Genomic DNA, 22,795 nt, shown 5'->3' with positions numbered 1-22,795 from the left:
CTCCCCCCCGACGTCCGATTCACCCCGCAGGACCGCTCGCATCCCCACCCTGAAGGACCGCTCGCACGCATTCGCACCCACCCCCCCACCCCAAAGGACCGCTCGCACCCCCACAGCCTCCCGACCCCCCCCCATCATGTAGAAGTTCCTACCGTTGTCCTGCTGCTTCCTCTTCCGGCAGTCCCGGCCCTTCTGTGAGCCCTGCGTCTGCACTGCTTCCTCTTCCGGCGGTCCCGCCCTTTCTCTGACATCAGAGAAAGGGCGGGACCGCCGGAAGAGGAAGCAGCAGGACAACGGTAGGAGCTTCTACATGATGGGGGGGGGGGGTCGGGAGGCTGTGGGGGTGCGAGCGGTCCTTCGGGGTGGGGGTGGGGGTAGGGGTGCGGGTGCGGATGCGAATGCGTGCGAGCGGTCCTTCGGGGTGGGGGTACGGATGCGAATGCGTGCGAGCGGTCCTTCGGGGTGGGGGTGCGAGCGGTCCTGCGGGGGGGTGAATCGGACGTAGGGGGGGGGGGGCATCAGGCTTTCAGGGTGAGGACAGGACTTCAAGGGGGAGAGGAGAGTTGGGGCGGCCGAAAGGAGAGTCGGGCAGCAACGGGAGAGTCAGGGCGGCATGTGCAGTATACGGGTGTGCGTGGTATATAAAAATGTATTTACATAAATTACAGTTTCCCGCGCGTTATACCCGTGTGCGCGTTTTACACGGGTGTGCGGTATATGAGTGAAAATATGGTAATCCCAAAAAGCCGGCAAAATATGCATAATTTAGAACTGTCAGTGGTACTACAATAACAGCGCACTTTACCGCTTGCTATTTAAACCCAGCTTGTGAAGAGCGCACCAGGGCCACATTTTCACGTCTGCATGAAAGCCAAACTCCTCTAGCAGGTGCAGACAAGCCTAAGATTTATGCCGCTTGATCACATTATACAAGGCGCTCTCTGGACTGAACTTGCCTGACCTCGACCACAGTGAAAGGATCACTGCCACGTTCCTGGTATTCCAGGGGAATATATCATCTGTTAGTCCCAGAAAAGCCAGATGAACAAAGTCAAACGAGCACAAAAGTCACGAAGAAGAGTGTCTAAATAAGTTAAGAACATAAGAATTGCCATACTGGGCCAGATCGAATGTCCATCAAGGCCAGTATCCTCTTTCCAACAGCGGCCAACCCAAGTCCCAAGTCCCTAGCTAGATCCCAAGGAGCAAAGGAATAAGCAGTGGATTTCCCCAAGTTAAGCGCCCATATCTGATCAAGTATAGAAATTGAAGGAGCGTACGTTTTCAGCTGAAGTTGCTTTGAGCAGTTTCTACGGGTTCTAATCGAGGCCGGTGGCGCGGTGGATGAAGCTACAACCTCAGCACCCTGAAGTTGTGGGTTCAAATCCCGCGCTGCTCCTTGTGACCCTGGGCAAGTCACTTAATCCTCCATAGCCCCAGGTACGTTAGATAGATTGTGAGCCCGCCGGGACAGATAGGGGAAAACGCTTGAGTACCTGATTGTAAAAACCGCTTAGATAACCTTGATAGGCGGTCTATAAAATCCTAATAAAACTTGAAACTTTAGCGGTATGACAAAGGACGGCTTCCTTGCAATGTTCCCATTAAACTTTGAGGAGATTTAAAACCCCGAATATAGGCGTAAACTCACCAGATTACTCTCTAGCCATCCCAGTATGCACGTGGCCGTGGCGCCTGGTATCTGGGTCCGCAGGATTTCTTTTTCTTCTGGATTCTCGAGCGTTTCTAATGCCATTCTTAGCTCTTCCACGAGATTCAGGATTGACAGTGTGCCCAAGTATTCCACCGGAACAGGGGATCCAATATCATAGCCTCCGTTTGTGTACTCTGCAACTGCTTTGGTGCCTACAGCAAAAAAGGAGAATGATGGTACACTCCACCTATTTCCTGTTGTAGGGGTGCTGTGATGGTATCCCCTCTGTTTCCTAAGAAGCATTATGCAAATTTGGAGGTAACCTTTAGAGAATTACAATGGAAAGCAAGTGGGGAGTAGAACAATGCACATCAATCTTAAAGGACAACAATGTTTACTGGTATAAAATACAAAAAAATCAACACATAACACACATTGTAGTTGTTTCATTGGTGTTTCTCATGCTATATATATATATATATATATATATATATATATATATATATATACACATTTTTAGACTTACCACTATATCCCTGACATCTGGTAACCCTACTTTAAATAGACTAAGGGCCAGATTCTACAAATGGAGCCAGCCTAAAACATGGCTGCCGATAGTGCGTCAATCGTGCAATGACGCTGTTTGTAGAATCATGGCTACCTCAAACACAGGCACCCGGAAATGTAGGCCAGGGTTTTCTGGTGGCTATGTTTGACGTGAATTGTGTCTTTGGTGGCGCATAAAGACGCCTAAGGTCGTTTCCGGCATTAGCCATGACTACTTTGATCTTAGGTTTCTTTAGGTGCCACCATAAACACGATCTAGGCGCTGGTTTTGAAGACGCCTTTAGGCGCCTACAGTTTTGGTTTAAAAAAATTTTTAAGTCGCTTTTTAAACGGTGGCAAGTCAAATGCGTGCAAGACAAAAGCGCGCGGACAAATGCGCGAAGACAATTGAGCACAATGACAATTCAGCGTGAAGGCAAATGAGCGGAAGGACAAATCAGTGCAACGACAATCGCGGGCACGTTCACGTTGCTATGGTTACGTTAGCTCCTTTTTTTACATGCTCAGAATAGCCCGCCTTATTTCGCTAGCCTCTTTGTGATTGGTTATGTTTGCTCCTTTTATACTTGCTCAGAACAATCCGCCTTCCTTTCGCTGCCTGACTGTGTCCGTTATAGGTCTGGTCTAGAACTTGCTCTATAACAGGTATTTCTCTTGCATGGATTTCACTCGCCTTTGGTGAGAGCGACAACTTCTTCATTTCCAAATTTCTTCATTTGCAAGGTATGTTTGTCTGCGCACATTTGTCTGCGCGCTTATGTCTTGGCCCAGTTATCTTGCGCTCACTTGTCTGCTCCCATTTGTCCGCGGGCTTATGTCTTGCGCGCATCTGACTATGAACCTTTTAAACAGCTTTGCCACATAGGTTAAGGGCTGGTACGGCACCCACCAGCACCTAACTGATGGCGCTACTTAAAGAATATGGGCCTAAGGGCTGGATTTTGTAATTGGTGCCCAAAAAAGATAGGCGCCTATTGCATGTCAATCACACTTAGGCGCCCACTACAGAATCATGCTCATCAGCTCCTAACTTAAAACTTAGGCGCCTGTAATATAGGCCAGGCTTTTAAAGGCCTACATTATATGCACCTAATTCCTTTAGAGAATTGGGCCTAGTGGCACCTAACTCTTTCTCCACCCCTAAACACTGCTCTACTGGGACAGGTGGTAGGTGCTTATCTTTTGTAGAATCACGCCTAAGAGGACAGGCACCTATATCCCAATTCATTTTTATTTTTTTTCAACTATGAGCCTGTTAAAGCTCATAATTGAAGTCAATTCACTAATTAACCCTTTCCTATCGTGTGTCCCGGACAACAGGACATTCCAAAAGTGATATAGACAGTGGATAAACAGTCTGTATGGACTAATAAAGAGCCAGGAACACAAAATATTTGAATTTACAGACTTATGACTTATTTACATTATGTTTACAATAGCCATAAATGATAACGGTGAATAATACAAAACTCTGCTAAACTAATTACGACTGGAACCAGCGTAACGTCAAATTTATTATGATAGGAAAAGGTTAAGTTAGGCGCCAATCCTGAGGCATCTATTTAAGTGCCTATCTTTAGATGCCTCATACCGAATTTTCCCCAAACTGGCCACTGGATGTCATCACTATATAATACAGCCAGCTGGAAAACATAAGTGATGCATTTTTTTTTTAAATGTACATATGTTCAATACATTAGCGGTTTCTGTTTAACAAGAGTTCAATTTCTGCGGGAAATGTTGCCTGCTGTGATTTGATAAACAGAAAACAAATTCAAGTAATACCTCTTTTTTTATGTGATAATATGGAAAGTTACTGGAAAAGATGTGCCTTTTGGCATATGTCACAATTTCTCCCTTTTTTCCAGGTCAATTACTGCTGAGTACATAACTTTTTGCAAATGAGCTGTGAGAATTAAAAGGGAAATCCCTATTCCGCTTGATCTACTGAGGGTACATTAATACTGGGGAAAATACACATCTAGGGATAATTTTATAGAGGATTTTCACATGTGAAGCGTGTTGTACACAGAAAATGTTTTGCATGACCATATATGCATATGCCGAGGGAAATTTATTAATGCAGGACCTAGTGTAATCCTGTTTTCAAGTGCATTTTCAACACGTTGCCAGAGGATGTGGTAAGAGCGGATAGCGTAGCCGGTTTTAAGAAAGGTTTGGACAAGTTCCTGGAGGAAAAGTCCATAGTCTGTTATTGAGAAAGACATGGGGGAAGCCACTGCTTGTCCTGTATAGGTCAAAAAAATACTCAGGGCCAGAACTAAACAATACTTGTATATTGAGTGACTAAAACTAATCCATGCAATTTGTTGAAAATAGTCACTCTGTACAATAATTATACAAGAAGCTTATATACAATTCTTGTCCACTTCTAATCGAACTCTGCTCAGAGACAGAGACAGTTGTCACCACCTCACCACCCAGTCATCACAGTGTTTAATACGAGTCAAAACTTAAAGCTGATACTTGTATTTTTAGGAGCTTAAGAACGTATTTCAAATTTAAGAGACTTAGCTTTTAAGAATGTCTCTGGTTCCGACGTGCCACGTTTCGACTACTGCTTCAGGGAACTGACAGTCAAATTTGAACGTTTTTAAACAGGGTGTTGTCTCAAAGACTTTATCTGCAGAGCTTTTTCTGTCTCAGTTGAATTCCTCTCCATACTCCAACTGTGAGAGAAAAAGCTCTGTAGATAAAGCCTTCGAGACAACACTCTGTTTAAAAACGTTCAAATTTGACTGTCGGTTCCCTGAAGCAGTAGTCGAAACGTGGCACGTCAGAACCAGAGACATTCTTAAAAGCTAAGTCTCTTAAATTTGAAATACGTTCTTAAGCTCCTAAAAATACAAGTATCAGCTTTAAGTTTTGACTCATATTAAACACTGCGATGACTGGGTGGTGAGGTGGTGACAACTGCCTTCATGTCTCTGAGCAGAGTTCGATTAGAAGTGGACAAGAATTGTATATAAGCGTCTTGTATAATTATTATATAGAGTGACTATTTTGAACAAATTGTCCTGTATTGGTAGCATGGAATATTGCTACACCTTGGGTTTTGGCCAGGTACTAGTGACCTGGATTGGCCACCGTGAGAACGAGCTACTGGGCTTGATGGACCATTGGTCTGACCCATGTTAGCATGGTAGGAGACAGGAGATCTCTGAAAGTGATTAAGGATGAAGCAACCTCTGCTTTCATTTAAATACCTACGCTGCATAAATGCGCATGATGCGAGTCATTTGAAAGGAGGCTCCGGAATGAGAAGCCATGGGATAAAGTTAAGAGGTGATAGACTCAGGGTTAATCTAAGGAAATACTTTTTTACAGAAAGGGTGGTAGATGCGTGGAATAGTCTCCTGGTAGCGGTGGTGGAGACACTTTCTTGAATTTAGACAAAGCGTGGGACAGGCATGTTAGATCTCTTAGGGAGAGGAGGAGATAGTGGATGCTGCGGATGGGCAGACTGGACGGGCCGTTTGGCCTTTATCTGCCATCATGTTTCTCTGTTTACTGCATGCTATTCTTTGGGGTCCTTTAACTGAAATGCATTAAGCAGTTAACACATGAATTGGTGTGCACTGTTACCATGCTGGCATGACAATGCACACTAATTTGTGTGTTAGCTACATGCTAAGTTAGGGGGCAGGAATTGGGTGGACTATAGGCCGAGAATAGGCGTGGACTAGACGTTGTACTTAGCACATAGTGCTTATTATATGCTGTCACTTGTGCCATTAGCTTGGAGGCGTTGTGCATTTCATGCTAATTCAGAATCCTTTTAAGGTATCATAAAGACCTTTTCAGTGTGGCAACTGCAAAATACATCACATAGCTATTGTCCTTACCAAATGCTAATATTTGCTATTCAGTGCAAACAAAAAAAAAAGTATTTCAATTCAGTTAAAGCAGGGATCTCAAAGTCCCTCCTCGAGGACCGCAATCCAGTCGGGTTTTCAGGATTTCCCCCATGAATATGCATTGAAAGCAGTGCATGCACATAAATCTCATGCATATTCATTGGGGAAATCCTGAAAACCCGACTGGATTGGGGCCCTCAAAGGAGGGACTTTGAGACCCCTGAGTTAAAGCATCTGATCACAATCTAATGAGTTAAAAAAAAAAAAAAAAAAAAGACAAAGCAGTAAAATTCTATGATGGTCAGGGAACTATATAACAACCAAAAGATATGTCTTCATGTATGTCTTTATTATTAATCCTAAATTACAGCTATTTTAAAAAAATATGTTGTCAATTATTTTGTTTTGTGTTTGGAATTAAGGTTTTAGTAGATACTAAAATAATGTACCTCTTGCTAGAATAAAACATAAAGCCCCCCCCAAAAAAAATAGAACTATCACTAATTTTGCAGCTGCACATCCTATACTGATTTTAACTGTGGAACTAGGTAAAGTAAAGACTGGAGGGTGGCTAATGTTACGCCAATTTTTAAAAAGGGGTCCAGAGGAAATCCAGGAAATTACAGACCAGTAAGCCTGACTTCAGTGCCGGGCAAAATGGTAGAAACAATTATAACAAATAAAATTGTGGAACACGTAGACAAACGTGATTTAATGGGACAGAGTCAGCATGGGTTCAGCCGAGGGAGATCTTGCCTCACCAATTTGCTTGACTTCTTTGAAGGTGTGAATAAACATGTGGATAAAGGTGAGTCGGTTGATATAGTGTATCTAGATTTTCAGAAAGCTTTTGACAGAGTTCCTCATGAGAGGCTCCTGAGAAAATTAGAGTCAAGAGATAGGTGGCAAAGTTCAGTTGTGGATTAGGAATTGGTTATGGATTTCCTGTCCTATTAACCCTCTTTCTTCCTCCCCTCTTAAAGTCAATCAATTTGTACCTTTGCTTAATCTTTGTAAACCGCATAGAACTTCACGGTATTGCGGTATATAAGCTGTTATTATTATTATCGGATAGAAAATAGGGTAGGGTTAAACGGTCATTTTTCTCAATTGAGGAGAGTAAACAGTGGAGTGCCGCAAGGGTCTGTACTGGGACCGGTGCTATTTAACTTATTTATAAATGATCTGGAAATTGGAACAACGAGTGAAGTGATTAAATTTGCAGATGACACTAAACTGTTCAAAGTTGTTAAAATACATGCGGATTGTGAAAAATTGCAGGCAGACCTTAGGAAATTAAAAGGCTGGGCATTCAAGTGGCCGATGAAATTTAATGTGGACAAATGCAAAGTGATGCATATTGGGAAGAATAACCCTAATCACAGTTACCAGATGTTAGGGTCCACCTTGGGGGTTAGTGCCCAAGAAAAGAATCTGGGTGTCATCATGGACAATGCGATGAAACCTTCTACCCAATGTGCAGCGGTAGCCAAGAAAGCAAACAAAATGCTAGGAATTATTAGAAAAGGGATGGCTAACAAGACTAAGAATGTTACAAAGCTCCATGGTGTGACCTCACCTAGAGTATTGCGTTCAATTCTGGTTTCCTTATCTCAAAAAAGAAATAGCGGCACTAGAAAAGGTTCAAAGAAGAGCGACCAAGATGATAAAGGGGATGGAACTCCTCTCATATGAGGAAAGACTAAAAAAGGTTTGGGCTCTTCAGCTTGGAAAAGAGGCAGCTGAGATGAGATATGATTGGAAGTCTACAAAATCCTCAGTGGATCGCTTTTTCATTCCGTCAAAAATTAGAAAGACTAAGAGACACTCAATGAGGTTACAGGGAAATACTTTTAAAGCCAATAGGAGGAAATTTTTTATCACTCAGAGAAACAGTTAAGCTCTGGAACGCATTGCCAGAGGTTGTGGTAAGGGCGGATAGTGTAGCTAGTTTTAAGGAAGGTTTGGACAAGTTCCTGGAGGAAAAGTCCAGAATCTGTTATTGAGAAGGACATGGGGGAAGCCACTGCTTGCCCTGGATCGGTAGCATGGAATGTTGCTACTCTTTGGGTTTTGGCCAGGTACTAGTGACCTGGATTGGCCACTGTGAGAACGGACCATTTGTCTGACCCAGTAAAGGCTATTCTTATGTTCTTAAAAGAAATTAGAAAGCAACAACAATTGAATGCTGGCTTTTACTAAACTGCATTAGAGATTTCTACTGCTGGCCGGCAAGGTAAATGCTCCGACACTCATGGAATTCCTATGAGTGGAAATCTGTTTATTGACCCAGTTTATATGAATCCACGTCACCCACAGACTAAACTACTCATAACAGAAAATAAAAATAGAGTAGTACTATAATGTGATTGAACAAACAGGGTGTAATGTACACAAAGGCATGCAATCAGTCCAAGACATAATTTTCTAGAGTAGATCCTATTTACAAAACAATTCACACATTTCTGTCCAAAAGGAATACAATTTTGCATGTAATATAAAATGTGTGAGATTTTGCTAGAAGTTCTGAATTAATGAGCTATTTTGATTTTAAAAAATAATGCAAAGCAGCTCATTAGTTCAGAACTCATCAAAAAACAGCATGTGAAGCCATCTTCATAGGCTGATTTTTTTTTTTTTTTAAATGATAACATTACATTACATTAGTGATTTCTATTCCGCTTGTACCTTGCGGTTCAAAGCGGATTACATAAGAAGAGAGCTGGACATTTCCAGGAGGATACATTACATTGGAAAATTTCTGGTACAGGTACAAATTGAGGATACAGATTAAATTACATTGGAAATTATTTCAGGTTACGTTACATAGAAAAATATTCTGCTTCCTTACATTGGTAGATAGCTGGTTTCGGTAGGAGATATTAGGTTTCAGGTTGATTAGGTGTAGTTATCTTTACCAGTTGGACATCATAGCTAAATTTCTCATTAAAGTCTGCTAGGGAGCTCATTTGTATCTGTACCCGTTTTCTCAAGAAAGGGGCCTCTAATCATGGAAAATCCTACAGGTCCCTAGATTTGAAAGAATCGTAATTCATGAGGTAGCTGCAGTATCTGGTATAATCCTTAAAATAAAGCACCTGAAGCCCGTTAATATAATTATTTAAGGCAAAGAAATAATGGATGAATGACAAATTTGAAAGTGACCATGGGAGCCAGTAGAAATAATAATCAAATTTATTTTGGCTATGACAAATGCTAAGGGGGGGAAAAAAAAGACAAATTATTAAGAATATCAATATATTTTTGTGGCTATATTAAGACAAGATGAAAAATGAATGTCATGAATCTGAAATCTATAGAATCCAATATATTGAGATTCCTAGAGGCTATATACAAAACAAGAAGAGAGGCTGATGTGCACAGACCAGGAGAGAGACCTCGAGGTGACAGTTTCTGAGGATGCTAGGCTGCATAGAGAGGTGATTATTCCCCTATATGTGTCGTTGGCTAGGCCTCGCTTGGCGTATCCTGTTCAGAAAAGACTTGAAGAGGTTCAAAGGAAAGCAACCAAAATGGCATATGGTCTAAGCCAGAAGAAGAGACTTGAAGACCTGAATATGTGCAGCTTAGAGGAGAGGAGGGACAGGAGAGATACGAGACAGACATTTAAATACCTGCAATGAACAACCCAACCTTTTTAAAAGACAGGGAAACTAAGCTGCAAGGAGGTAAACTTAAGGGCATTCACAGAAAGAGTGAATGCTTACAATGAGAAAACAGTAATGGAATTCAGAAAATGTGTGGCATTTATTTAGTTTTCAATACTGTTCTCAGAATGGTTTACATGAATTTATTCAGGTACTCAAGCATGTTTCCCTGTCTGTCTATCTAATGTACCTGGGGAAATGGGGGGATTAAGGGACTTGCCCAGGGTCACAAGGAACAGCGTGGGTTTCAACCTACAGCCTCAGCTAGAGTGGCACAGCGATTAAAGCTACAGCCACTCTAGAAATCAAAATACAGTAAAAGTGGGCCAAGTAAAGGACAATCAATCCATTGTGACATCACTGATGAGGTTGGTTCTTAGGCAATGGTGGAATCAGGCATTATGACATCACAATACCAGCTCTGGTTATCTGAGGCTGAAGCTTTTCACACTATTTGTTTATTCAATTTTCTATGCTGTTCTCCCAGGGGAGCTCAAAACGGTTTACATGAATTTATTCAGGTACTCAAGCATGTTTCCCTGTCTGTCTATCTAATGTACCTGGGGCAATGGGGGGATTAAGGGACTTGCCCAGGGTCACAAGGAACAGCGTGGGCTTCAACCCACAGCCTCAGGGTGCTGAGGCTGTAGCTTTAACCTCTGCGCCACACTCTCCCTATCTCATAGCAAAGCATTGGAATCAAAGCAGGACTTAAATGATTTTCACACTTCAAAAAAAGGTTTAAATGGAATAACCTGCACACAGCAGCAGATGCAAATCTATGCATCTTACTGGGCATACTAAATGGCCCATGCAGGTCTTTAACTGCCCCTAGGCAAAATCCCAAATAATGATGAAGATTTAAATTCTTATCAAAAAATGTATAAACTCCTGCTCTCACCGGAATATGGCATGAAACAAAATAGCTTGTGTAAATCAAATAATGCATATATGTGATGCGTTCTTTTGATTATGTATTGATGGAGCGGAATGAAGCTCTAGATCGCACAGATCAGGGGTGGGCAAACGGGTCTTGAAGGCCACAATTTTCCAGATTTTCGCCATAAACATGCATGAGATTTGCATGATAGTGTTTCCATTGTATGCAAATAGATCTCATGCATATTCGTGGTGGAAATCTTAAAAACCCCCAACGGCGTCTTGGCCCTCAAGAACCACGGTTGCCTCCCCTGGCCTAGATCACAGAAGTGTCACCTGGTGGCGTCGCGATGGCGAGATGCGCCTGGGGCGATGTCTTCCCCTCCCCCGCCTTCATCTCTGCCATCCCCGCTCCTTCCCCCCCCCCCGGCCGCACGCAAGCTCCCCCCCTTCCCTTGTAGCTCTAGTTGTTCACCGCCGCGAGCAACAAGAACCTCAACGTGCTCCTCGTGACCCCGTTTGTCTCTCTCGTTGACATCACTTCCTATGCACCACACCCGGAAGTGACATCAGCGGAAGAGACAATATGGTCGTGAGGAGCCCATTAAAGTGGGTTGTGGTGAAGAACTAGAGGTACAAGAAAAGGGAAGGAGGGGGCACATACATGGCGAGGGGAGGAGTGGAAAGAGGCGGGGTGGAGAGAAGGAGGGGTGCCAGTGCCCCCACCAATATGGCGCCTAGGGCGGACCGCCCCCCCTGCCCCTCTCCTTACTATGCCACTGGTGTCGTCAGTCCTTGAAGTAGAAACCAAAACATGGTTATGTTGGACTGAACAGCATTTGAGGACGTACCACAGCAGCAGAGTACTTTAGCGACAGCTCTTACTGACAAATCGTTGGGTACGCTTAATCATCCTACTACAAACCAATAGTAGCATTAACTTTGTATTGGCTAAGTCCCACTTTAAGATGGCTTCCCCTCCCCCAGCTGCACTCATAGCATACAATAAAAATACAGTGCTACCTCGGTTTACGAGTGCACCGGTTTGTGAGTGTTTTGCAAGACGAGCAAAACATTCGCAAAATCGGCGCCTCGGAAACCGAGCATGGCTCGATTTACGAGCGCCCCCCCCCCCCGTGATCCAGCACTCTCCCCCCACTATCCGGCATCCCCCCTGCCGCGATTGAGCATCCCCCGCCGCTACTTACTGTCATCTGGGCACCGGCACTGGCATGTCCTGTGCGTTGGTGCCGGTGCCCGAAGATCGGCCTCCTCTTTTTGCTGGGCCTTGAGCATCTGCGCATGCTCAAGGCCTGCGAGTTCACGTTCTTTCCGTGCCCAATCGCGGCGGGAGGGTGCCCAATCATGGGCGAGGTGCCCATTTGTGGCGGGGGGGTGCCCGATCGCGGGGGGGATGGTGCCAGATCGCAGGGGGGACCTTCGGGGGGAGCAATGCCGGTTCTCGTGGTGGGGGGGATAGAGCAGCGCCGCTGGCCTCGGGGGATGGGAACGTATCAAAGCGAGTTTCCATTATTTCCTATGGGGAAACTCGCTTTCATAAACGAGCATTTTAGATTACGAGCATGCTCCTGGAACGGATTATGCTCGTAATCCAAGGTACTACTGTACTCATATTTGATCTTGATCCATCCTTGCCACATTCAGGGCTCAGACCATAAAAGTCTGCCTGGCACTGGCCCTTCTCGGTTACCGCACCAACAATATGGAATTCCCTGCCCTCTCACCTTCAAGAAGAAATCTCATTGGACATTATTCAAAAATAACTTAAACACTTTCCTCTTTAAAGACGCATATGACAAGTAGACGCTAGATCGCATATAGAAGGAAGAGCATATCCCCTTCCCAGTGTGTTGACCTTTTACGTTCTTTCTTTCCTATTATAAATTTTACTTCCCCCTAATCCAATTTGTATCTTGTACGTCAGTAAAGTATTGTTATCTAATGTCTTCCCCTGGATTTTAATAGTCTTAATATTGTACACCGCTTAGACAATTTATTTAAAGTGGTATATCAAATTTTAAATAAAACTTGAAAACTTGAACTACTGGGAGCCCACTCCATACTTTTCCTTCATACCCGACACTTAAGCCTGAACCTAGAAGGATAACCTTAGTCTTAAGTAAATCTACCACTTACATAGAAACATGATGGCAGATAAAGGCCAAATGTCCCATCCAGGCCTCTGTACAGTGTTCCCGCTAAGCTGCGTTGGCCTGCGCTCGCGCACAAAATATTACATCGCAGCGCAAAGTTTCTCTTCACAGCGCACACACGCGTCGGTAAGGTAAGGGGACGCATTGGGGGGATTGCACTTCCCCACAATTGCCATGCTTCGGTTCCTCTTCTTCCTTCCTTCCTCCCCCCCCCCCCCCCGCGGGACCCTGCGGCACCATCAACTCTTACTCCCTCTAATGTCGGCCCTGCAGCTCCAGACTTCCTCGCACCTTCTCCCCTCCCCCTTTGGATCGCTATTATTTTAAATGTTATAGCCGCGGAGCTGTATCCATCAGTGGAGATGTCTAACCTCGGCCTGCCCCGGAACTCTTACTGCAGCAGACGCCCGTCTAGGCAGGAACAGGAAGTCACTGTTGCAGTAAGAGTTCCGGGGCAGGCCGAGGTTAGACATCTCCACTGATGGATACAGCTCCGCGGCTATAACATTTAAAATAATAGCGATCCAAAGGGGGAGGGGAGAAGGTGCGAGGAAGTCTGGAGCTGCAGGGCCGACATTAGAGGGAGTAAGAGTTGATGGTGCCGCAGGGTCCCGCGGGGGGGGGGGGAGGAAGGAAGGAAGAAGAGGAACCGAAGCATGGCAATTGTGGGGAAGTGCAGAGCTGCAGGGAAGAGTGTTGCGGTACCCAGCTGGAGGGAGAAGGAAGATGAGGGAGGGAATTAAAGGAGATGCCAGGGCTTGGAGCGTAGGAGGAAGGTATGCCAGTCTAAGGGAAAAGGAAGGGGGAGATGTGAGAGCATGGAGGGGGAGCGAAAGATGGAAGAAAAGGAAAGGAGAGAGATGCCAGAGAATCAGGGAAGGGGAGATACCAGACTATGAGGAGAGGTGTGGGAGAGGGAAGGCGAGGAGAGAGATGCCAGACCAATGGGGTGAAAGGAGAGATGGAAGGGGGAGGCATACAGTTTCTGGAAGGGGCATAGAAGGAGAGAAGATGCCATATAGGGGAAGAGAGACGGCAGACAGTGGATGGAAGGAAGAGAGTTACAAGAAGATGAGGAAAGGAGAAACCACAGAAGACAAAGGTAGAAAAAAATTTCTATTTATTTATTGCTTTAGGAGACATGTGTCACTGTTTCTGTGAAGCATTGTATGCAGAGTCCAGCTTCTTGCTGGTTCAATTTAACCTTTGTCTATGTATTTTTATTTTATCCCCCCTTTTACAAAACTGTGAAGCGTTTTTAGCACCAGCCTTGGTGGTAGCAGCTCTGATGCTCAGAATTTTATGAGCATCAGAGCTGTTACCTCCGTAGCTAAAATCCACACTACAGTTTTGTAAAAGAGGGAGGGGTTAGTTTGTGATTACATATTCCTTACTAGGCGAAGGTGTTTTCTGTGTTCTGTGTGTTCGAAAGACATGGTTTTCTGTTAGGATTGACGGTGTAGGATTGATCTGTGCTGGTCTGGCTTGTTTAGTTTTACAATGGGTGTATTGATGTACTGCTCACTGCAATATGTAAGATGCTGCCTTTTCCTAGGTACTCATGTGTGACGTGTGGTTTGTTACTAAAAATCATGTTTTTCTTACAGATGGGGGGGGGTGCCAAAAAATGATGGGCCCCGGATGTTACATATGCTAGGTACGCCACTGTATGTAAAGATACCAGAAAGCTGGCGTAGCAAAAACTTCTAAGTTTTGAGTATTTAACCCTCCCACAATCTCACGGGCACTCGTTTCAAGTTTTTTGAGATTTTGATTTAAACGCAATATCAAATATTTTCAATGCGTATAACAAAAATAAATTTGGGGAAATAAATAAAACCATTTGAACCAGTGTTCCCGCTAAGCTGCGCTGGCGTGCGCTGGCGCACAAAATATTACATCGCAGCGCACACGTTTCTCGTCACAGCGCACGATCGGAAGAGGCGTACGGCAGATGGCAGGGCGGCGAGAGGAGAATCGGGCGAGTTGGCTCATAACTTGCTGGCGCCCGATATTTTTGGCTCACGGTGAAAAAAGTTTGCTCACAACACCCGCCCGCTTAGAGGGCTTAGAGGCTCTGTAGCGTCCACTATCTCCTCTCCCTATAGGCTAAGGCTCTTAACACTTGCATTGTGAGGTCATAGAGCTTTATGGTTATAGAAATAGAGAAACATGATGGCAGATGAAGGGCCAAATGGCCCTTCTGCAGCATCCACTATCTCCTCCTCTCCCTATTGGGTAAGGCTCTTAACATTTGCATCTCCTCTTCCTATAGGCTAAGGCTCTTTACACTTGCATTGTGAGGTCATAGAGCTTTATGGTTATAGAACTTTAAGGAGGTGCCCGGAGCAGCTGTTGATTTTTTCCCGCCTTGAACCAAGATAAGTCATTACAGTTTTTTCTGTATAAGATTTTGCTTATTATAGCTATGTATTTGATTTTGGTGGGTGAGACTGTGAACCACCATGATGGTCTCTCTGCACATCTACTCCGTGATCTTTGTTCACTGGGATAAAGTTGTGGGTCTGAGCACTAGTTACATTCTTGATTTGATATGTTTTTGAGACCAGTATTTCTAGGTGATTAATGAAAGTGCATATAGAAATATTGTAACATGAAGGCATATAAAAGCCAAATGGCTCATCCAGTCTGCCCATCTACAGTAACCATTATCTCTTTCTCTCTCTAAGAGATCCCACGTACCTATCCCAGGCTTTCTTGAATTCAGACACAGTCTCTGTCTCCACCACCTCTTCCAGAACACTGTTCCACACAAAGGTGTGACAATTAGAAGGACTACAGGAATCTCGCAGGTGAATTCTTCTGAAGTTTACTTCTAAGTATCTCAGGGCCCACCTCCAGCGACAGTATGACAAGATGAGCGAGCAAGTGGATTGTTTTTGTTCATTTGCCCACAAGTTACAACAGATGGCGAAAGTGGTCACCGTTCACGTCGATGCACCTTTGGGCACGTCGGGTCATGTTGGCCGATACGGCTTGCACCTCTTCAACAATGATGCAGCGGAGAGTGTTCGTGATGTTTTCCTCGAGTTCATCCGGGGTACGTGGATTATCGGCGTACACTTTCTGCTTTAAATTTCCCAAAGCTAAAAAACTGCATGTAGACAATTACTATTCGCTGCTCCAGGGAGAACATCATCTTTCTGAAACCGGTATTAGAGGTGGGCTACTTTTCCGTGGCCCACCCTGTAATATCATTTCATGAGGTTAAGGCAAGTTTACAACTTTTTCTCAGCTTATTCTGCCAGGACAATCTACCACCTCTTGTAAATGCAGATATGTAAGTCAAATGTTAACTCAAACAGGTTCAGTTTTCTCTGCTTTACAAACAAAGTTGGACCATACCTGCAATAATGTCATCCATTTGTTCAAGGGCTGCTTCAAGCATGTGACTTGCATCGGAAGCCATGGTTGGTTTTTAACGCGCTCCCACTCTTGTTGCTCTGGTATTTCAAAGGAGAAAGAAGAGTTTTAAAATGTTATTTTCCAGCTCTCATAGTTTAAACAATTTTTCAGTACAGTGTAAGGTTGCCAGATTTTCCAATTGGAAAATCCAGACCCCCCAGGCCTGCCCAGTTCTGTCCATCCCCAACCTGTAACACCCTAATCCCTCCCCTCAGTCCTGCCCTAGCCCTGCCCCCTACTGCCTGTCCTTGTCGGGCAGGATATATACAAATATGAGCCGGTCTCGAGGGGCGACCGTAACAATAGGCTGGATGGTCTGAATCGATTGCCCCATGTGTGACAGCTCGCAGGGATTGGGTGGGGTAGCTTCAGTTGAGGGCGGGAGGGGGGCAGCAAGAGGCGCGTAGGAAATTCTCTTCCTGCTGAACAGCCAGGAGGTGATTGGCTGTGGGGAGGAAGAGTGAGGCAGGATGGGTGGGGTTATACAGGACTTGTGCCTCCAGACTCATCAGGGGATGAGCAATTAAGGAAAGTGAGCAGATGAGCAAATATGCCTTGAGGCAGGGGGCATGGAGGTCTATGCCATCCCTTAGGCTCTTGCTGACATGGCGGGGTCAGGGTAATACAATTTGAGTTTTGTCAAAATTGATATATGTTGTAACTCGGGAGGTGAAGCAATTGTTGGTTGATTATTTTCTTGTTAACCCAATAAACAAAGCTGCGGCCTGGTTATTACCAACAACAAAGTGTCTGTGGTCTATTTATTGGTTGGGGGGGGGGGCATATGAGTGATAAGCGAGTAAAACAAGGGGTTTTGGTGACTAAGGGAGTAAGAAAAAGGGTGGAGGAAGGGGATAGAAAGGGACAACGACTCGGCTAGTCCAGATCCGTATGTTATCGGGATCTCATTCTATTTTCAAGGGCCTATACAGAAAAACGTACGCACCCTAGTTACTTTCAGTCTTATGTTATAGCATACCGTCAACACAATACATATTAAAGCATATTATGGAAAGCATAGTATGTGTAGATAGATAAGATACAGTAACAGGAGCAGGGCCGGATTTTCCCATAGGCTAACTAGGCTTCAGCCTAGAGCCTCAAGATCAAGAGGGGCCTACATTCAAATTGTTAGCAAAATTAAAATTACACTATTCTAAAAACAGTGAACACTAAAACACTGAACTATATATGGTGCTGAGAATAAATGTCCAAATAAGTGTTCTCGACTTTTTTTTATTTATATATCACAGTAATGATGTATTTTATTATCTCTCATGTAATTTACAAACTTAAAAATGGGAGGTGAAAGGGCCTCATAAGTGGAATAGCCTAGGGCCTCTTTTCATCTAAATCCAGCCCTGAACAGGAGCTAGACAGAAAATAAAGGAATAATGTAAGGAAAAATTGCAAAAGGAGACAGAAAAGCTGCATGAAAGTGATCTCCACTAGATGAGGCGTGCATGTGTATTTGACTCTGTCTTCCCATTAGGGTTATTACGTTCAAGGCTGCAAGTCATCTTACGTGTGTGTGTGTGTTCTTTTCGATATGGTTCATTTTATCTCGGCTGATATCTGGAAGGGGAGGAGTTCCCTGTTAAATCTTAACAGCTGTTCAGTGTATTTCTATTTACTGTACACACACACTGCTGCATAGATACACAAATTTCAAAAGGAATCCAGGGTCCCTGGGAATCGGGTGCCCTTGATCCTAGCTTGTACCGAGAAAGTTAATGTTTAATTATTAAGAACTATAGTAAACTTGAATCAGTGTCTGGCCATTCTGTTCTTAGTATCATTTACTAGGCACTAATTTGCATTGTAATTGTTACCATGGCAGGTGGGGGGAAAGGAGTGGAGAATGGACCAGCTACGGTTATGGACTGTACTTGCAGTTAGGACTGTGTGCTGTCACTGCTGCAGACATTATGAGCAGACTTCCCCTTTCCTCAGGATAAGACAATAGTGCTGAGCCCACCGATCAAATCCCGACCACTTAGTGACCCCTATGCGACCCCCTACCCGATTCACTAACTTTACTCCAGATCCGATCCGTGCCCGAACCGATCCGTGCATGCAAATGAGGGGGAGTGGCATGCAAATATAGGCAGACGGCGATTCACAAAAAAAAAAAAAAAAAATGAGGAACACTGACTGGGCTGGTCGATCAAAACATAAGCGACTGCTGAGGACTTTCTGACTGACCTGCTCTCTGCCCCGATTGTCCTTTCCTGCTCTCTGTCGCCCTGAAATCCTGCCTCTCTCCAGAACTTGTATCCCTTGTCGGATGCTTCTAAAGTTTAATGTCCTTTTCTGAAGTGTTCTTCTGCCCCGACTCTCCTTGCCTTCCCCGCAGTGTGAGCCCATAGGTTAAAACCACGGGCTCACAAAAAAGTAAAAAAAACAACTCGTGAAAAAGTGTAAAAAAACAGCAGTTCTGCCAGGCACAGAGGGCCAGCACACGCGCAGACCATCTACAGATGGTCTGCGCAGGTGTCGGGATCGCTGGAGAGCGATCTGTGCGGTCAGTTGGGGGCGTAATTCCGATCGCCCTCATTTGCTTGAGGGCGATTCGTGAATCAGGCTCCCGGCCACGGATTGGATCCGATCCGTGGCGTAAGTGTATCTACACTATCTGCATTCGGTTACAACAGGCTGATGATTTAAAATAAATAAATAAATAAATAAATTCCCTCAATAATATTACATTACATTACATTAGGGATTTCTATTCCGCCTGTGCCTTGCGGTTCTAGGCGGATTACAATATAGAAAATATCTGGGACATTCCAGTAGAGTTACATTTCAGGATAATAGTAAGTTACAGGAACAGTAATGAGTTATGATACTACAATTTCACAGAAGATAATACTTATTACAGAAGATAATACATATAACAGAAGATAATGCATTTTACAGAGGTAATACATGTCAACTCGATCGCCACCTGTTGAGCATCCTTAGTCCTGCAAGGCAGCACCTGCCCCCCCCCCCCCCCCCCCCGCCACCCCTCAGCACACACACTTGATACCTTTCCCTGACACTTTCAAGGGATGTCTGCCAGGGCCTACCCTGGATAAGAGCGTGAATGGAGAAGCCAGATTCAGGGCAGGTTCAAGCAAGGCAGAAACCAGGTAGGAACAGGAACCAAATGGAGAGCAGGGATCAATAACAACGAATGACAAAAAAAAACTACTCCACTTGTTGAATATGGAAGCACTATCCACAACAGAAGAAAAAGCCTCAGGTATATCACGGCGGAGCAAGAAATGCTCAAACCTCCTCCACCCACATCATCGGCAAAAAACTTCCGAAGGGAATGTGCAAAAACCACTACTCTATGCAAGGCAAAATTTAATAGCTGCCTATAACTAATTAAGCAATATCAGATTTGACCCGCTGTGATACTCACTGCGTTGCTTGCTACTCAGCTCCTGCCAGCGTCCTGTCACTGTAGTGGCTTAAGATAGTACAACTAGACACATAAGATATTTTTCTGTTTGTTCACAGATAAGTGTGGGGAAGTGACATTCAATATAGCGCTGAAGAAACGGTCATATACCGTGAAACGTTGGCTGATATGTTGCATCACTTATATCTTCACAATTAGTGATACGCAGCTTTTAATTTTGTCCTGCATAAATAGAGTAGTGGGTTTTGCACATTCCCTTCGGAAGTTTTTTGCCGATGAAGTGGGTGGAGAAGGTTTGAGCATTTCTTGCTCCGCCGTGATATACCTGAGGCTTTTTCTTCCGTTGTGCAATAGTGCTTCCATATTCAACAAGTGGAGTAGTTTTTTTGTCATTCGTTGTTATTTATTATCCACTTTCACCATTTTTTGGGTAGGTTAGCAGGGATCAATTACAGAACAGGAACCACAGCTACAGCAGAAGTAACCGTGGAGCAAAAACCAGTCATAAAAATAGCTGCCCCGAACAGCTGAGTAGAAGGAGGCTTTCCCCTGCCAGCTCTGCACATGCGTGAAAGTCACTCTTACTTCGATCCATCAGATCCGAGAGTCAGGGATTGCGGTGAACATCCGCATGAATCATTTGCATGCAAACTTTTTAATGCATCAATAGCTCTTTCTGAATTGGCCAAAAAAATTGGATTGGTGCAGACGGTCTTACCAATCCTCTTAGTGCATCTAGTCCTACGTGCCATGAGGAGTGCAGTGAACGATGGAAATGCTGATTGGTATTGGGATGCTCTTCAGGGAAGACTTGGAGGGGGGAGAGTTTTAAGCCTCAGGTTGTGGTAACTGTATGAAGACAGTGCAAATGCACTTATTGTGTTATCCATCAATATATTAACCAGGTGATAAATGTCTGCCCTGTTCAGCCCAGACCTCAGGGCACACCCCAGCCAGTCAGGCTTTCAGGATATTTACAATGGATACGCCTGAGAGAGATTTGCATGCACTTCCTCCTCCTTGGAATGCAAATTTTTCATGTATATTCTATCTGGATATCCTGAAAGCCTGACTGACTGGGTTTGCCCAGAGGACCGGGTTAAGATGAGAACTATAACTGCAGGGCAGACGAAAGCCATGTCCCCAAATGTTTTTGCATTTATCATGGCAGAATTTTCGGCAATCAGCATACTGTAACTGCAAAACTTTATTAATAAATAGATCTGACTACACAAAATGGAAACTATGGTAAAGCATAATATTAATGCGTGTTAGTGCCTGGTAATACCGTTAGTAAATCTAGCTCTAGGAAAATTAGGGCATTATTTCAGACATTAGAATCCCTTGTTTACAGGCCAGTTGCTGGCGTGCAGAATTATTTCAGGATCCAGTAATAGGGGCATTGATGGCACTGGAGCTGCCGGTGCAAGAATGGGCATGTGGTAAAAAAAGCATATCAAACTGGGAAGCACAAGTCCTTTAGGGTTAGATGAAACTGACTTGCCAAAAGCTGCAGAAGGTATTTTTTTCCTAAGCACAGATACATTTACAGAGAGTGAAGAAAATTAGCATAATTATCACTTGCTAATCACAAACTGGGCACTTGGAGATGTTTTATATAGATGTATCACATGACAATTGAGGAGGGAACAACCCCTTCACTGGTGCTAATTATACACCCACAGAGAGCCTGACGGAGACAAGCTTCCTGTCGAAAACCAAAGATGCTGAACAGAAAATACATTTGTTCATTAAATGTGCGTAATAGTGTTTTTATTTTCATTTTTGGGGGTACCAAATTCTTTATACAGGCACGTTATGGTTTACTCTATTTAATATACCATTTTTCCTTAGGTCAGGGGTAGGCAATTCCGGTCTTTGAGAGCCGGAGCCAGGTCATGTTTTCAGGATCTCCGCAATAAATATGCATGAGACAGATTTGCATCTCAAGGAGGCAGTGCGTGCAAATCCATCTCATACATGTTCATGGTAGAGATCCTGAAAACCTGACCTGGCTCCGGCTCTTGAGGACCGGAATTGCCTACCCCTGCCTTAGGTAATAGCAGAGTAGTTTACAGCAGGAATCTCAAAGTCCCTCCTTGAGGGCCGCAATCCAGTCGGGTTTTCAGGATTTCCCCCATGAATATGCATTGAAAGCAGGGCATGCACATAGATCTCATGCATATTCATTGGGGAAATCCTGAAAACCCGACTGAATTCCGGCCCTCAAGGACTGGAGTTGCCCATGTTTGGTCTTGTCCAGTCGTCTCCAAAGTCCCTCATAATGCCTCATTCCACCAGTGCCTGTGAGTCAACCTCAGCAGTGATGTCACAATGGCTTGATTGTCCTATACTTGGCTCACATAGGAATGTCCATACTGGGTCAGACCAATGGTCCATCTAGCCCAGTAGTCTGTTTCCACAGTGGCCAATCCAGGTCACAAGTGCCTGGCAAAAACACAAAATAGTGGCAACATTCCATGCAGAATCCCAAAGAGTAGGAAGACTCCAGAACCTGAAAAAGTAGCAAAATTCCATACAGACTCTCAAACAGTAACAAGATTCCATGCAGAATCTCAAAGAGCAGCAACATTCCATGGTACCGATCCCAGGGCAAGCAGTGGCGTCCCCCATGTCTGTTTCAATAGTAGACTATGGACTTTTCCTCCAGGAACGGCTGGATAAATTGCAGCTGTACTCACTCGAGGAACGCAGAGAGAGGGGTGACATGATTGAGACATTCAAGTATCTCATGGGCCGCATCGAGGTGAAAGAAGATATCTTCTTTTTCAAGGGTCCCGTGGCAACAAGGGGGCATCCGTGGAAAACCAGGGGCGGGAAACTGCACAGGGACACCAGGTAATTCTTTTTCACTGAAAGGGTAGAATAGTCTTCCACTTCAGGTTATTGAGGCCAGCAGCGTGCCTGATTTTAAGGCCAAATGGGATAGACACGTGGGATCTATTTACAGAGAAAGGTAGGGGAGGATCATTGGGGTGGGCAGACTAGATGGGCCATGGCCCTTATCTGCCGTCTATTTCTATGTTTCTATGTAAACCTTTTTTAAATACATCTATATTAAGCGCGGTTGCCATCTTGTTTCCCTTTCAATAATTAACATAATTAGAAATATATTA

General features: G+C 44.3%; 1 protein-coding gene across 14 annotated transcripts in view; it reads right to left on the bottom strand.

The window, feature by feature from the left end:
- The window catches only part of PPFIBP2 (PPFIA binding protein 2), a 201,343-nt gene that overhangs the window by 162,100 nt on the left and 16,448 nt on the right, over window positions 1–22,795 (bottom strand). For 10 of the 14 annotated variants that reach the window (XR_004537596.1, XR_004537597.1, XM_033928355.1 and 7 more), the window contains exon 2: window positions 16,187–16,284. Coding sequence is in view for 12 of the 14 variants with exons in the window: in XM_033928355.1 (XP_033784246.1) it covers window positions 16,187–16,284 (98 nt within the window). In the remaining 2 variants the exon portion in view is untranslated. Of the gene's footprint in view, window positions 1–1,651; window positions 1,867–16,186; window positions 16,285–22,795 lie in introns of all 14 variants that reach the window. The other 4 variants (XM_033928359.1, XM_033928365.1, XM_033928369.1 and 1 more) reach the window with 1 other exon arrangement.

The sequence above is a fragment of the Geotrypetes seraphini genome, chromosome 19 (genome assembly GCF_902459505.1).
Source record: "Geotrypetes seraphini chromosome 19, aGeoSer1.1, whole genome shotgun sequence".
Taxonomy (NCBI): Eukaryota; Metazoa; Chordata; class Amphibia; order Gymnophiona; family Dermophiidae; genus Geotrypetes; species Geotrypetes seraphini.
This window is presented reverse-complemented; position numbering and strand designations above follow the sequence as displayed.